Source organism: Polypterus senegalus, chromosome 7 (assembly GCF_016835505.1).
Source record: "Polypterus senegalus isolate Bchr_013 chromosome 7, ASM1683550v1, whole genome shotgun sequence".
NCBI classification, from domain to species: Eukaryota; Metazoa; Chordata; class Cladistia; order Polypteriformes; family Polypteridae; genus Polypterus; species Polypterus senegalus.
The window spans coordinates 160,354,390-160,371,837 of NC_053160.1; the positions used below are offsets into that span (position 1 = coordinate 160,354,390).

Sequence of the window (17,448 nt, forward strand, 5' to 3'; positions counted from 1 at the left end):
GACTTGGCCTCCAAATTCCCCAGATCTCAGTCCAAGGGAGCATCTGTGTGATGTGCTGGAAAAACAATTTAATGGAGGACCCACCTCGCAACATTTAGGACTTAAAGGATCTGCTGGTAATGTGTTGGTGCAGATACCACAGGACACCTTCAGAGGTCTTCTGGGGTCCATACCTCTATGGGTCAGACCTACACAATATTAGGGAAGTGGTTTTAATGTTGTGGCTGATCGGTGTGTATAAAAGTAAGTACATTTTATATAGGTGGACATGTCAAACTTTGATCTTCATTTAAACAGTTTCTTTAAATAAGGATGATGCAATTTAAAAAAGTGCTCATTTGCTGAATCATTTTGTTTTATTCATTTAATTACATTACATTTACATATTTGGCTGATGCCTTTATCCAAGGCAACTTTGAACATTTATGATACAAGTGGTTACATTTCATTTGGTTTTCCCATTGGAGCACAGACAGGTCACGTGACTTGCTCAGGGTCACACTGCGTCGTTAGCAAGATTTGAACCCACAACCTCAGGGTTGGACGTCCAATTTACAACTCAGTGCAAGTGCTCTAAGCCTACTTAAAAGAGTGTTATATAAAACTAAAATTGAGCTAAATTGAAATATTCATCTTATTTTTCTTTTCTTTTATTTTATTTAAGGATATCTACCTTTTTGGAGGAAACCCCAGTGCTCAAAGTAGTGCCCTTTCAGCAACAAATGACATTTTCAAGCTAAGCATTGGTATGTATGGCAAAGCTCTACATTCCCTCCACCTAGTGGTGTAGTTTAGAATTGCAGAGGAATTGTTGAAATTCATAAATCAGAATCCTAAACTTTTAAATAAACATTAAAAGGTATAAAAAAATATTTTAAATTATAACCTGTCTGTTTATCCTTGTTCATTTAATTTAATAATTAATCATGAGTCACATATTCAGTATAGTTTAAAATGTACCTTATGTTTCTTATACATTCCCTACTAAACATTTTGTTTCCTTCCAAGAATACAGAGGTGTGGTATGGTTACCATTTCACAGAATGTGCCCTGTAATGAACATCATGTTCTCTTCTTACAGGGCAGAATAATTAGAATTAAATGTTGTGATGTCTCCAGTTTTATTTAGATGTTCAAGACAGCTTCTGGTTTAGCTTCTGGTTTAGAAGTCAAAGTGTGCTTAAACATCTAGTTAATTTTAAATATTTGATGTTTCTGTACATCATACAGTGAGTTTAGATGGTGTGATGCCACCAGAGGGCGTACCGCCACCCTAACCCGGACAAAGACAGGCAGGACACAATTTCAACTCACCACCCATGTTTATTTATAATAAAAGTGCACAACCACCAGCACTACGACACGACACACCACCACAGTCCTGTCTCGCCGTCAGTCCTTCTGTCTCGACTCCTCCTCAGGTTTTGTCCTCTTCCTCCTGACTCCGGCCATTGAATGGTGGGACTGTCCCCTTTTTATAAGGCACCTGGAAGGACTCCAGGTGCCTAACGAGTTTCTTCCAGCCACATTTCCAGGTGTGGCGGAAGTGTGGCCAAATAAGGCCCTGGAAAGGTCCATGCGCCCCCTGGCGGTAACCACGGGTTCCAACAGGGTTGAGCTCCCATGCTCATGACCCGTGGCCCTGCTGGAAACCAGGGGGGCTGCCCTCTGTCAGCCCGGGGGAGAAACTGTCCCAAAAATACTCTTCCCCCAGTCCTTCCACACTCTGGGCATACCAGTCGGGCAATGTTTTTTTGATATAAAAGTTTAGGGGATAAATATTACTACCCACAGTAAACTGAATGTGACATTTTATTTAATTTTAAACTTGTATTTTTCATGGCAAATCTTCAAGTGACCACACAGAAATTAAGATTTTATTTTAAATTACAACCATCCAAAACAAGTTCCATTCCAAGGCATGACAGTACAGTTTCCATATTTCTCAGATATGAACACTTGCAGGTTAGGTGGCTTGCTTAGGGCCACACTGTGAGTCAGTAGTGGTGGGGTCAGCCCTGACTTCTTTATGCTTTGCAGTCTAATGCCTTGTGTCCGTGGTCATGTCTGGTCCAGCGGGATTCACTGAAAAGAATTAAAGAGGGTTGCTGGGACTTAGTAATCTATTTATATGATTTTTATACTAAACCCTGACTAACTTTGTACATAAGGTAGGTTTCTGAAAAGCACTTTACCAGTCCAGACAGACAGACAGACAGACAGACAGACAGACAGACAGACAGACAGACAGACAGACAGACAGACAGATAGATAGATAGATAGATAGATAGATAGATAGATAGATAGATAGATAGATAGATAGATAGATAGATCTTCAGGATAGTTATTCACATATTTTTTTAATAAAAATGGTACTACATAGAGGTGAAGTAACTTTCTCAGGGTCACAGTAGCTCAGAGTCAAAGACTGAACTATATATCTTGTTCTTTAGATGGCAGTTCATTATTCCACCAGGCCTCAGTGATGTCTCTGGGTCATCTGTTCTGGGTTTGGTTCATTTTTTTAACTAGGACTTTTTGTACAAAGATATCAAAATGATAACGGCTATGACATCATATGCAGCAAACATTTTCATCTTATAGTGGGATACTATGGGAGGACACTAAAGGGATTTTACAGCACCAAGGCTTAAAGGCTCACCTGGTCAGTAAATACTGTATGTGGTGCTTGCCTATTTTCCCCATTAGTGTTAATTTTTTTCACAGATACTCACCTTTTGCTCCTGCATGCCAAAAATTTGCAGGTTAGGTTGCATGACATCTCTTAACCAGCCCCATATGAAGAAATGTGTCCTGCACTGAACTTGTGCCTCTGCCCATCTTTGATTCCCACCTTCCAACCACTCACTGTTTTTCACATTGCTGTGTGCACTGCATTTTATAAATTGTGACCACAAAGAGGACCACTGAGCCCCAGACCTCGGACACAATATTAACCAATATAATCTAGGGTTGAAATAAAGGATTTTATTACAAATAAATCACCAAACATGCACAAACAACCAAACCACAATTATAAACCCAGTGAATCATCGTTTTCTCCTTCCACTCCTCCTGTTGAGTGGTGTCTTTTAAGCTGGAACCGGGAAAGCTTCTGGTGCCACAGTTCCTCTTGAAAGCACTTCTGAGTCATATGGAAACCAAAGAAGTCCTCCCCCAAATGTGCCCTCTAATGGCACCCAGGGACCCCGATGGGGCTGCAATTCTGGACTCCAATTCCCACGTAACCCTGCGAAATTCCAAACTGGGATGCCTCAGGAGGACTACTGCTGGGGGATGGATCTGCTCCTGGCCTCCAGCTTCGTTGGTCCATCCATTATATGCCTCTGGCCGGACAAGAAGCTGTTTCCTCAATGATTATTTACAAAATAAGTTTGAATCACAGCAGTAAATGAATTATTGTGATATTATTATTTTTATTAGCTATGCTACGCATCTAAGACAAAATCTAAATAATCATTGTATACTTCATTATTTCATTTAATACATTTCATTTAATACATTTGGTCTGGTAAAATAATTACCTTGCCAGCGATGTTTTCCTCTTCGGACAGAGCCACCTGTTTTCGCTGCTACCTCTTGGCATTGCTCACTGACCTGAGCATTCTTATAGTTGAAGTGTTTTGAGAAAATATGGTGGTGGTCACTACTGTATTGGCCTGGTTTAGTAACTCTGGCCTAGTCACGTCTGTGCTTTAGTTTCTCGACATGCATGCCTTTTATTGGTGTTTTTACTTATCCAATGTACTGCATCACAGCTATAAACTCCATTCACGTGGTCTGAGTGGGTGCAAGAAAGTCACTAGCATGCTGCTTTTGTCAGTGTATAACGGTGGACAACAGAATAATAGGCTGATAAAACACGTTTTCTAACTATAGACTCTTATTTGATATTTTTGCCATTTTTCATTTTTCTGACCCTTCTTCTACATGTTTTGCCTATCTTTAAATTTTTCTTCCTAATCCTAGCAATTAGACAGACACAGAGACACACAGGCAAACACACAGATGCCTGTTCTTTTATTAATGTGGATGCCGTCTGCAATTACTTTACAGTTCCTTCAGAATTACAGATTTTTTGTGACATTTCTGCATATGCTTCTTATTAGGCAATGTGATTTAGTTATTCATATGTTTTGGAGCTGTCTATAAAGCACTTGTTGGCTGATACAGTTCCAGATTTGATTCAATGTGTAAACCATCCATAGTCCATTACTGTAACCTGCCTTTGTAACATGTAAGCTGTGCTGCTTTAAAACGTAGCAAAATACAACAAAATTGTCTGTACACCATAGCTGCATACATTGTGTATATTGTTGATTTATTACAGCAAAGATGAAATGGAAAGTGCCCCTCTATGTGGGGATTCCTCCTTCACGCAGGCATGGCCACTCCTGTTTTATTCTTCACAGTCATGTAAGTAAAAGTAAAAATGTATCTGTTCCTTATTTTCATTAGCAAAATTGACGAAGAGCTGAGCTAACAGAAGTTCAACATTAAAATCACCTTCTGAGAAGCATTACAGGGCCATTAGTACTCACACCATTAGGTTTAGGGGCAGTTCCGATCCATAAGTCATAAGGTTGCTGAATGGTCAAATATAAGAATTCAAATATTGTAACATGAGAACAACAACAACATTTTATTTATATAGCACAGAGAAATGGTGCATATGCACCAATCAGCTACAACTTTAAAACTACCTGCCTAATATTGTGTAGGTCCGCCTCGTGACACTCAAATAGCTCTGACCTGCTGGAGCATGGACTCCACAAAATCCCTGGAAGTGTCCTGTGGTATCTGCATGAAGACGTTAGCAGCAGATCCGTTAAGTCCTATAAGTTGCAAGGTGGGCCCTCCATGAATCAGACTTAGTTTTCCAGTACATGACATAGATGCTCAATTAGACTGAGATCTGAGGCAAATGGAGGCTAAGTCAACACCTTAAATACTTCTTCATGTTCCTCAAACCATTCCTGAGCAATTTTTGTAGTGTAGCAGGGCGCATTATCCTGCTGAAAGAGGCCATAGTCCTCAGGTAATAATGTTGCAATGAAGGGATGAATGAGGTCTGCAACAATCTTTAGGTAGGTGGTAAATGTCAAACTCACCTCCATATGAATGCTAGGACCCAAGGTTTCTAAGCAGAACATTGCTCAGAGAATCACACTGCCTCCGTCAGCTTGCCATCTTCCCACAATGCATCCCGCTGTCATCTCCTCCCAACGGAAACAATGCACATGCACCTGGTCATCCACATGATCAGTAGTTCATCCTACCAAGTCAACCCTACCATTGCTCCATGATCCAGTTCTGATGCACACATCCAATAAGAAAATGTGATTCATCAGTGTGATGCAATGTGGTTCTGACACGTTTCTCTCATGGCCAACATTGTTTTTCAACAATTTTTTTCTACAGTAGCTCTTCAGTGGGACTGGAGCAGATGGACTAGTCTTCAACCCCATGCACATAAATAAGCCTTGGGCACCCCTGACCCTGTTGCCGGTAGACCTGTTATCTTTCATTGGACCACTTTTGGAAGGTGCTGTCCACTTCATACTGGGAACACCCCACAAAATCCGCTGTTTTTGGAGATGCTCAGACCCACTCATCTAGCCATCACAATTTGGCCATATCATAGTCGCTCAGATCTTTATACGTGGCCATTTTTCTTGCTTCCAACGCATCATCTTGAAGAACTGACTGCCCTGTTGCTGCCTGATATAAGCCACCCCACCCCCCTTGACAGGTGCCATTGTAAAGAGATAACCAACGTCATTCATTTCACCTGTCAGTGGGTTTAATGTTGTCCATAGTGTATGTAAAATACTACATGATAACTTCTATATTTTATTTATTTTTGTGTTGTATTTTTGTCAACTCTTCTGAGGAGACAAGAAAGGATGACTATTATTATTCCATTTTCACATTACGAAAAACTTGACAGAACTCAAACATTAGAATTTTTAATTTTACTTGGTTCTTATATACCTTTGCTATCATTGCTGTTGGTTATATACCTCTCTTGTTTTTTGTCGTTTAGATGTACATCTTTGGAGGAGTTAATGAAGAGCAGGAGTTTAATGATTTGAAAGTGATGAAGCTAATAAATCCTTCTGAAAGGCAGCCAAGTAAGTTTCCTTTTTTGTTAAATAAGTTCCGAGTGGTCTGCACAGTGATACGGGGCATGTTTTCCCAGTTTTGTTTCAATTTCCTGCTGACATTCAGTTTCCCTTCCAAATTCCTAATCTGTACATGTTAGGTTAATTTAGAGGCTTTACACTTGTCCAGGATGCGTCCTACGATGGCTGATCTCTTATCCAAGGTTAGCTTCTGTTGTGGTTGAGAAGAAGGTCAGGGGTTCCTCAGGATTCTGCTATGGAAATAGCAAGTCCAGGAAATGAATGTGAATGGATTGGCCATCACACCAGCTTCAGGTTTTTTTTTTTTTTGCATTTTTGGAGCAAGTTTTATTTAATGTAAAATACAAGATTACTGTATTCGGACACAAATATATTCAAACTTGAATGATAGCATTTGTAATTTTCATTAAAATAATTTAAGAAATCAATTTTCATTGTTGCCTTTGTTAGCAATCTGACCCATCCTGACCTTAAAATTTTGCAGTTGCTCCTTTGATCAACATCTAGTATTTTTTGCTATTTTTAACAGTGCCAATTTCTGAAACCTCAAGAGAAAGATCTACACCAAACTTACAATGTGAAAATTGGATGTTTTGTGTTTTGTTTAGACAGAGGCAAAAAATAAAATTGAGGGTAGAATAAAATGAAAGTTGTGAATGTTAAGTAAGGTCACAGGCAAAAGATTCAGTAAAATGTTTGGCAAAACTTTTAAGAACAAAACCATATCAGCAGTAAACCATCTTTAAATTACTCATGGATTGCTCTAACTAGTTTCTCTTGAGATCATTTCTTTAACATGATGAAATTCACACGTCTCTTATGAGTTTTTTTTTCTTTAAAAGTTAAAGTTCAGACACAGCCTACTGTTTGCTGCATCTTTTGTAATAGGTCCATATGACAAAAACTTCTGAGCAAAGTGCCTTTATTTGTATGGCCAATACCTTTCTCCTGACCGCTAACTTTTCATTTGTGTGGTATTCATTGAGTCAGGATTTTAAGATGTGAGAATTTAAGGTAAGTGATCTGAAGTCATTTAAGGCTTCTGGGTGAACATTGTGATAGGAAGTTGACTTTTCCTTTATTTTAATTCATCCGAAAAAGCCATGGAAGTTGTTAAAATGTCTGAGATTGTTCTTGAATCACATTGTTTAAATTAAGCTTGCTTCATATTTTTAGAAGAATTCCACAAAACGTTTGGTGTCATGCAGGGTTGCCAGATTTCCAAAATCACAGATCGGGATAGCCACTATGTTGTTACAGATCGGGACAGCCACTATGTCGAGTTTCCAAAAAAAAAGATGTTAAGGAAATAAAGAAGACAAAAAAATAGATAATTTTAATTAAATTCTAATTATAGACATATAAACATGTATAATGTTAACATATAACTATATGTAAAAAGTACATATATGGAAGCGAACATATATAAAATAGTCATGGAATAATCACAATAATACTCTTTAAATGATCATTCACAACAAACATACAACGACACGAGCACACGACGTGCACAAACACACACAATTCAAACACTTGGATTCAGCTGACAGTTACAACTTATATTAATAAAAGGTGGTACACCAGGCTGTCTACAAAAATTTTGCAACCCTCTTTAACTATATATTCAATATAAGAATTGAAGTAAGATTTTCTTTCTACCTGCGGGCAATGCAAGACTTGGGATTTGTCTCTTGAACACTCAAATTAGGATGTCTAGCAACCCTGGTGTCATGGAATGCAGTGGTTAAATTTTCCAACCTGGACCTTTTCGTTTTTCTTGATGCTGAGCTATGGTGTCAGCTGTAGAAGTGATGTCAAGTCATCAAGTGCCCTCTAGGAATGCGGAGGTCTGTCTGTACTCAATCTACATGGGCACCATAATCCTTATTAAACCAGTAAAGGCACGTGCTAGCAACAAGCCATAGATTATTAAAGATTTAAAGACACAGGCAACAGAAAGAGTAGCCCTTAAGGAGCGGTCTATAACTGAACAGAGCGAATTATGGGAAAGGTGAAAAAGGAAAATAAGGCATTCAAAGCAGAAATGTAACAACTAGACTGAGAGTTTCTCCTTCCTCGTTTAAATCTACGGCTAGCACAATATTATCCTGAAAAAAAACCTACGGCCTACATACTGAACAGGATATTAAAATTAAAGACCTTAAATTAGCAGGGTCCAATTATACTTATCATTTCATATATTTATTCTCCATGCCATTCCCAAGAATTCCAAAGAAACCAACTGTGTGTTCAGAAGATGGATGAAAGGATGAATACCACATGCACCATAATCAAAAGCCTTTTGCATCCCTGTAATGTCAATTATATCTTCTTTGTCCTTTTTTATACACTCAAGTAATGAAAGAAATTCTGTCTGGGTTTGGAATCCATGGAGTCAGCAATAGGTATGTCTTTTTTTTTCTTTTTATTTACTGGATAGTTGATAAAGTTTTGTAATGTCTTATATTACTGATGAAACAAATGGTAAGAAACTGATTTCTGATTCACAACTGGGTCCTTGCCCTGAGTCTAATGCTGTAACTCAGAATAGACTTTGACATCCCGCAACCCTAAATTGGATTAAATGGGTGCAGTGAATTACTAGATAAATTGAAGGGTAAGCTGCAAATGTATACAACATAATGGGAGACATCACCAGAAAATGACATTTACTAAAGGAAACAAAGGGTTTGGAATGAAGAAAAAATATTCCCATCCTAGATGTCCTTCTGAAACTTCTTTTGTCATTCTGGTTAAAAGTCTATCAATGTAATGCAGTCTGGTATGAGAACAATATTTAATTTATACTTCATAATCAACGGTAATTGAGTATGGGGAGTTGAGAAGGTTTAATCTTAAACTTTACTTTAGCTCAGCATTCAAGGCCAAAAGAATCTCCAAAGTTGTGTTAGTATAAAAATGGAAAAGAGTTAAAAAATTAGAATTGTTTCTCCATTTATTACTGATATTTCTGTTTATACACTTTCATTTTCATATCTGTCATTTTCATAGCTATACTCTGAAAGCCACAGCCAGGCAATAAAGTTCTAACACTAAATCATGTTTTCCTTTAACTTACTGCAAACATCAAAGACATTTATAGGCATATGGATTGAACTGAACAGTTTTAAGAACTGTACATAAAAGAAGAGGTGAAAAGAAATAACATTATGAATTATGTACAGTGTCCACCCTATGTTTTTTTTCTGGCCATGGGGGGCTCCTTAACTGAGCTGTGGTGAAGGCACACCTATGATTAGTGTCAGCCACAGCAATTGGCATGCAGCTGAGAGTTATAGCACAGATGCTAACCACATCTTACTTGAGTGTCAGTTAACTTTGCTTCTTTCACTGCTCAGCTCATTTTCCATGTAGTATATCACCCAGTCTCTTTTCCATGTACAGGACACCTCGTCTACTTCACTTGCCATCACCATCCCATTTTTCATGATTAGTTCTCAGTGCTGAGCCAAAAAAAAAAAGATGCAGTGTATTAGTATAGCCTACTTGTTACGGCAATGTTATCAAAAATAAAAAAAACACAGGTCAGCTAATTTAGTGTAGTTTTTTTTATGACATCACAAAATTTCAACCAAATCATTTAAAGCATTTTTTGAGATTTTTTGGTATTTATTTTTTTTTTTAACCCCCTGAATATTGATACATCGAGATATTAGTGGATACCTACTGTCCTATATGTTTAATCACATCAAATTTCAAATATATCAATTACATATATATATAGTAAGTGCAATACGGGAAGGATGGACATCCTGACCAGGAGAAAGGAAGGTTCCTTGCCCAGACGGGAAGCCCCAGGCGGATGGACACGCATCCTGATGGGATGTATTTACAATACATTTCCTAGCCAGGATTAAAGGGAAGGACAGGAAAGGACTGTCTATAAGGGCTGTTTATACCCCAAGGATGCTAGATGGCATCAGCTCTGGATATCGATGCCCATTCAGACACCAGCAGGGAATACCAGGAATTGTAGTCTAGTAGCACAGCCCATCTGGGGTCTGTGTGTGCCACAAGAGGGCACGGCAGACTACTTGGGACTTCTACATGACCTGGAAGAGCTTACAACAGGCAAAGCCCAAACGTCGGAAGTACTCCGGGTTCTCAATAAAAGGGACTACACTGCCTTGTCCAAGTGATTTGGAGCTGGGAGGAAGGAAGGCAACATTCACCTGGAGGATTAGCAATTTGGAGATAACGAGAGAGCGAGACACCAAGTTATTTTGTGTAATAAACACCCTTTTATTTTTGAACTTGGGACTGTTTATGTATTCGTGTTTAGAGTTTGGGGCTCTGTGGCACCTCCTAGCTATATATATATATACAGTGGTGTGAAAAACTATTTGCCCCCTTCCTGATTTCTTATTCTTTTGCATGTTTGTCACACAAAATGTTTCTGATCATCAAACACATTTAACCATTAGTCAAATATAACAAAAGTAAACACAAAGTGCAGTTTTTAAATGATGGTTTTTATTATTTAGGGAGAAAAAAAATCCAAACCTACATGGCCCTGTGTGAAAAAGTAATTGCCCCCTTGTTAAAAAATAACCTAACTGAGGTGTATCACACCTGAGTTCAATTTCCGTAGCCACTCCCAGGCCTGATTACTGCCACACCTGTTTCAATCAAGAAATCACTTAAATAGGAGCTGCCTGACACAGAGAAGTAGACCAAAAGCTCCTCAAAAGCTAGACATCATGCCAAGATCCAAAGAAATTCAGGAACAAATGAGAACAGAAGTAATTGAGATCTATCAGTCTGGTAAAGGTTATAAAGCCGTTTCTAAAGCTTTGGGACTCCAGCGAACCACAGTGAGAGCCATTATCCACAAATGGCAAAGACATGGAACAGTGGTGAACCTTCTTAGGAGTGGCCGGCCGACCAAAATTACCCCAAGAGCGCAGAGACGACTCATCCGAGAGGTCACAAAAGACCCCAGGACAACGTCTAAAGAACTGCAGGCCTCACTTGCCTCAATTAAGGTCAGTGTTCACGACTCCACCATAAGAAAGACACTGGGCAAAAACGGCCTACATGGCAGATTTCCAAGACACAAACCTCTGTTAAGCAAAAAGAACATTAGGGCTCGTCTCAATTTTGCTAAGAAACATCTCAATGATTGCCAAGACTTTTGGGAAAATACCTTGTGGACTGATGAGACAAAAGTTGAACTTTTTGGAAAGCAAATGTCCCGTTACATCTGGCGTAAAAGGAACACAGCATTTCAGAAAAAGAACATCATACCAACAGTAAAATATGGTGGTGGTAGTGTGATGGTTTGGGGTTGTTTTGCTGCTTCAGGACCTGGAAGGCTTGCTGTGATAGATGGAACCATGAATTCTACTGTCTACCAAAAATCCTGAAGGAGAATGTCCGGCCATCTGTTCGTCAACTCAAGCTGAAGCGATCTTGGGTGCTGCAACAGGACAATGACCCAAAACACACCAGCAAATCCACCTGAATGGCTGAAGAAAAACAAAATGAAGACTTTGGAGTGGCCTAGTCAAAGTCCTGACCTGAATCCAATTGAGATGCTATGGCATGACCTTAAAAAGGCGGTTCATGCTAGAAAACCCTCAAATAAAGCTGAATTACAACAATTCTGCAAAGATGAGTGGGCCAAAATTCCTCCAGAGTGCTGTAAAAGACTCATTGAAAGTTATCGCAAACGCTTGATTGCAGTTATTGCTGCTAAGGGTGGCCCAACCAGTTATTAGGTTCAGGGGGCAATTACTTTAATAAAAACCATCATTTAAAAACTGCATTTTGTGTTTACTTGTGTTATATTTGACTAATGGTTAAATGTGTTTGATGATCAGAAACATTTTGTGTGACAAACATGCAAAAGAATAAGAAATCAGGAAGGGGGCAAATAGTTTTTCACACCACTGTATATATATATATATATATATATATATATATATATATATATATATATATATATATATAAATATATATATATATGGTGATGCAGTTGCCAGCAAGGCCCTTGGAAAGAGACAAACCACCCACCAGAAGTGGCAGCACTGCTGCTTTTCTTTGAGGTTTCTTTGCATTATGTGTCTTTTTTATTTATTTTCTGTTATTTCAAGTTCCTATGAAAATCCCATAGCTACCAGAATGCATCCCATGTGAATAAAAGCAAGATTGATTAGTTGCTTATTCATTTTTGAATGATTCCCTTATGCTACTATGTGCTGGGCTCATAATTAGTTGCTAAAAATACTGCAGTGTAATGTATAAATGTACGGTGTAAAACTAGGATGGATTATGCAGCAGCCTTTCATTAGTGTGAAGATAAGCACATGGCTTAGAGCTTTACTTGTCAGAGAACAATTTACCGATTTTTCTAAGTGTCCTCTCCAGAGAGTGAAGTGAATCAGACAATGCAGGTGGACAGCATGGCACATCCCCAGACACATGATGCGATTCGAAGTGGTTGCTTTGCAAGAAATCTGAAGTTTCTTGGAGTTGATTTAGTAGATGGTGGGCCAGATTGCTGTTACTGGCATGCAATTTCTATGTAGCAATCACTCAATCATTAACTTTTATTTAAATACTTTTCTTGAGCATTATTTGTCTCATCATTGAGCTAATGTGCACAATGGAAACATTACTGGCAAGCCAGATGTTGATATCGCAGGATCAAATTGGTTTATTACATTTTAATTTTTTTAATTGTTAATTTTACAGGATAGAGGAGTGTTACAGAGTTTAGCATGACCTCACAGCTTCTGAGGCCCAGATTTACATCCTGACTCAGACCCTCTGTGTGAAACCTGCACGTTCTTCTCAAGACCATATAGACTTCTTACAGTACTCCACTTTTCCTCCCATGCCTGGAGACTGTTGACTCTAAACTATCCCCTCATATATAGGTGTGTCCTGTGATGGACTGGGTACACTCTACAGTAAAGCTGATTCTTGCCTTGCATCCAATTATGCTGACATAGACTATGACCCTGAACTAGATTAAACTAGTTTGAAAATATTTGGATGGAAAGATATTCTAATAAATTATAAATACTTTTTCCCCATATACCTGTACATTGAAGGTGTATAACAGAGGCACAATGACTAGCATTGTTCCCTCACAACCCCAGAGACCCATCTTTAAATCCAAGCCTGGGCTCTGGGTATAGAGTTTGCATGTTCGTCTCGTGTCCACTTAGGATTTCCTCCTCCCAGTACACCAGTTTTTCTCCCACAAGATATTCATGTGAGTTCATGGATGCTTCATTCAGGTTTGGTTCCTGCCTTCTGCTTCATACTTGTGAGTCTGGCTCTAGCCTCTGTAATCTCAAACTGGATTGAATAGCTTTGATAATGGACAGATACTGATGCATAAATATGCTAAAAAATTAAGGATAAGCTAAGGGACTTGACCATTAGGACACTGAAGGAATTGCTGCTGAAAATGGGGCTTTGTGGCCATATGGAAATATTGAATTAAAAATCAGTTATTTCAAGCAGTAAAAGCCATTGTAAACACTAGTAGTTTATAGGCTGTATTTCTGAATCAATTTAATGGCATCTCAATGAAAAAAGTGTGAATTTCAATCAAAACCATAACATTTCTGTGTGATCCCAAAGTTTTGACCAGTACTGTATATACATGATGGTGCAGTGAGTAGCACTCACAGCTCCAGAGTGCCGGATACTAATCCTATGGGCATTCTGTGTGAAATCTGCATGTTCTTGCTTTGTCTTGCTTTTCCCATCTCCCAGTATCACCTAGTGATATTATGTTAATTAGCAACTGGTTCCCTTTTAAGTGTGTGCATTTGAGTGCCAGGCCATGGATTTTTTTCTTTTCCATTGTTCCTGAGATGGGCTCTTGAAGAGGGTTTGTGAATGGATGGGTAAGCATCATCTGTTCACAGTATATTGAATCATTTTTGACATTTCTATTTCTCGTGTATTTATGTTGTTTCATTTTTATTTGGAAGATTTACTCCAACAAAAGTTCCAAAAGTCAAATATGAACTAACAGAGGCTCCTTTTCCCATCAGAATTGAATCACCTCCTCCAATCCAGGTAGGTGTTTGTGTTGCTTTAACTCTCCGTGCAGACATTGTCCTAATATTTCTATAGTGTGTGTGTGTTGTTTTTTTTCCGATTTGTTGTGGTTTTATTTTTTTAGAGCTATGATAAACCAGCCCTTAACACAATATTGAATGCCAGCCTATCAGAAGACACACTTTCATGTGCACCCTCAGTCACTCACATTCATCTTCAACTCTGCATTTGTCTAAACTAATGTATGTATTTCTGGGAACAAAGAGATACAGTAATGCAAAAGCCACAATCAAGACAGGGGTTCAACTCTGGAGTTGTAAAGCATCAAATCTAACAATGGACCACCATGCAGTCTTCAGGAAAAGAAAGCATTTAACTTGATTTAACATCTTCATTCTCTTTAAAAATACATCCAACTTTATAAACTTGCTTTGTAAAATTCTGAGTAGCAGGTAACTGAAACTATGACACTGCAGTTAGGATGGACTCCAGCCCCATGAACCTTTAGTGGACTTTGCAGATTTGTTAATGGATGGATTGCTTAATGGACTGTCAATTTGTTGGTTTCATTTATAATTCTGATTATAATTTTGATTGTTGATTTACTTTTTTACAGCCAGCAAATCACAGAGACTTTACAACGATAAGGAATCAAACCACAGACCTGATAACAAAAGCCTTCACTGTGCTGGATAATGAATTTCAAAAATTAGACAAGTATGATCTGTTTTTCATTATGTTACCTTTTTTTTAACTTTTTAATGTCTACGAATAGTTTTGATTGGTGAAATTTACCAAAGCGTTTTTGCAGTGGATGTGCTGTGTTTGTCAAATATTTTCCTGGAAATTCACTGGGCCGCTACCTTTTTTTTTCCAAGTGGCCCATGATGCTTCACACGGCCAGCATGACATCACAGAAGCTTACTGTAAAATCGTTGCAGAAGAGGCAGTTGCTGGACCACAAGCACATCAGGAAAAAATATATAAATAAATGTCCAGTCATGCTTGAAAGTCCAGCGTGATATTTTCCCCATCTCTAACTGCACACAGTTTTTCAAGGAGAAACTCCGCTCTTCCATTCGTAGTTGTTTCAACTATTTTCATACCAAATGCATAAAAAAATAAATTCATATATTTATAGTATTTTCAATTCAGGGGTAAACTAGCTGACCATAATAAGAATATTACGAATACTGTCACCAAATATATAACACTGATCCATATGTGCTAGTAGTGCAGCACCGCATGGCTAATTATGCATGGAGATTAACCGTGTGCCCAGCTACGATAACAACATAAGCCTTAAAGAATCCCTCCCCTCATCAGAAAACACAAGACATGCTATGAAATAATAACAAAGAAAAGATTTATTACTGTTTACAAGGCATTTCTTTTTTCTTGATGAAAGTATCTAAATCAGAAACAAAACAGACGTCCAATCTGCGCCCAGATCCATGTCAAACAATGGAATGAGCCAGTCTCATGCTGCCGCTTACAGACAAAGACAATGTGTGCCAAGGATGGAACTCTGTGTCCGCAATGATCGATATTTTAGTTACCTATTGCTAGATTCTGACCATTGTTTGTATTATGTTATTGGCATTCATTTCCTCTACATCTTTTGTTGTTTGAGGCACTGCTGCCTCACAGCTCAGATCACATATTTGGCCACTATAATCAGTCCAACATAGTTGGCACACTTTTCCCTGGCCCTCTGGTCAATTGAAAGACCATTGCATCAAACTTGTTTAGTTCCTCCTTCTCTATTGACTTCAGTGCATTTCGCAGAGATTGGCGAAATTACCAAACATTTCTGTGATTTCGCTGAACTCTGCTGGATTTGAAATGCACCTTAGATGCCATTAGTTATTTATTTTTTAAAACTTAACACACCATTCTCAAAACTAGCTTAATTAAATTGATTAATTCATTCATTTATATAATTAAAACTGAGCCACTTAGCGCAATCAGGAAAATCAGGAAGGAGTAACAATAAAGTCTGATTCATTAATAATAATATAAACAAAGAAGTTAATAATTATATAAACAAATATTTGGTACAGTGTGTGTTTTTAATATGGAAGCTTTCCAATAATCAAAACACATACCGAAGTTACGTCATAAGGTAAAACTTTAAAGAATGCAGCAGACACATTTAGGTATTATTTATACCTGCTGGCTGGCCACATTTGTTTCCTAATATCCCCATACCTGCTTAATCCATTTCAAGTTCTTTGGGGTACAAAGCCTGTCCTGGCAGCAAAGCAAGAAATGACCCTGGTTAGGCACCAGTCCATCAGAGTGTTCACACCTATTCACCAATGTGCACAGCCATATGGGGCCAATTTAGCAACTACATTAAGGAAAACCAGCATACCTTGAGAAAAGAAAATTATGGGGAGAACATGAAAACTCCACACAGACAACAAATGATGAGGGATCCAAACCCAGGTGTGTGAATCCATGAGGTGGCCGCTCCATGCACTGCACTAACGTGCCACTGTAAATGTAGTCAGAGTGATGTAGAGCCAGAGGTCTAAACCTGGAGGGCTGCATTGACTGGAAGTTTTTGTTCCAACCCAGTTGCTTAATTAGAAGCCAAAGCTTTCTGATAAAAGAACTTATTGAATGTTATGGCTTGTTAGTGTTTGTATTCTGCCATTTCAAGGTATTCTTATACTGTATATTTCCAAGGATAGTATACAAATGATTTGTAGCCAGGAGGAGATTAGGAATACTCTGTATTTTCCTCTTTTTCTTTTCAATTCCTTCCTAAATATGTTATCAAAATGGTGTAAATAAAAAAAAAGCTGTCAACAGGAAAAGGTCTGGTACATCAACCAGGAGATCCCTGTTTAATGTATATTGTAAATACTGTATATGGAAATAAAGGGAAAAAAAAGTATTTTGACACCCACTAGTGGTGCTAGGAGAGGAACTGCAGGAGTATCTGTCTAGCTCATCCTTCTCTGGTCGAATGACACATCCTGCTGGCCAATTGTCCCCTTTATTAGCGGAAGGGCCAGAAAATCAGTGAAAAGTGACATTGGGTGTCTTCTGGCCACTGTTACCTCCATTCTAAAGAGGAAAACATAAACTACCTTCCTCTCCTTGCTGTACTCCTGGTGTACCCTAAAAAATTGTCCATATAAGAGAATTGGCATTCCTGCGTGCTTGACAGTAGATACTTCCTGATGAACGCACCAACCACCTGTAGGTGTAAATGGGACCAATGCAT

General features: G+C 38.4%; 1 protein-coding gene across 4 annotated transcripts in view; it reads left to right on the top strand.

Moving 5' to 3' along the window:
* Positions 1-17,448, top strand: part of zmp:0000001301 (rab9 effector protein with kelch motifs) — a 72,579-nt gene that overhangs the window by 40,288 nt on the left and 14,843 nt on the right. For all 4 annotated transcript variants that reach the window (XM_039759436.1, XM_039759437.1, XM_039759438.1 and 1 more), the window contains exons 11-16: positions 665-746; positions 4,352-4,437; positions 6,068-6,155; positions 8,524-8,572; positions 14,141-14,228; positions 14,827-14,927. In XM_039759436.1, the coding sequence (XP_039615370.1) occupies positions 665-746; positions 4,352-4,437; positions 6,068-6,155; positions 8,524-8,572; positions 14,141-14,228; positions 14,827-14,927 (494 nt within the window). The remainder of the gene's footprint in view (positions 1-664; positions 747-4,351; positions 4,438-6,067; positions 6,156-8,523; positions 8,573-14,140; positions 14,229-14,826; positions 14,928-17,448) is intronic.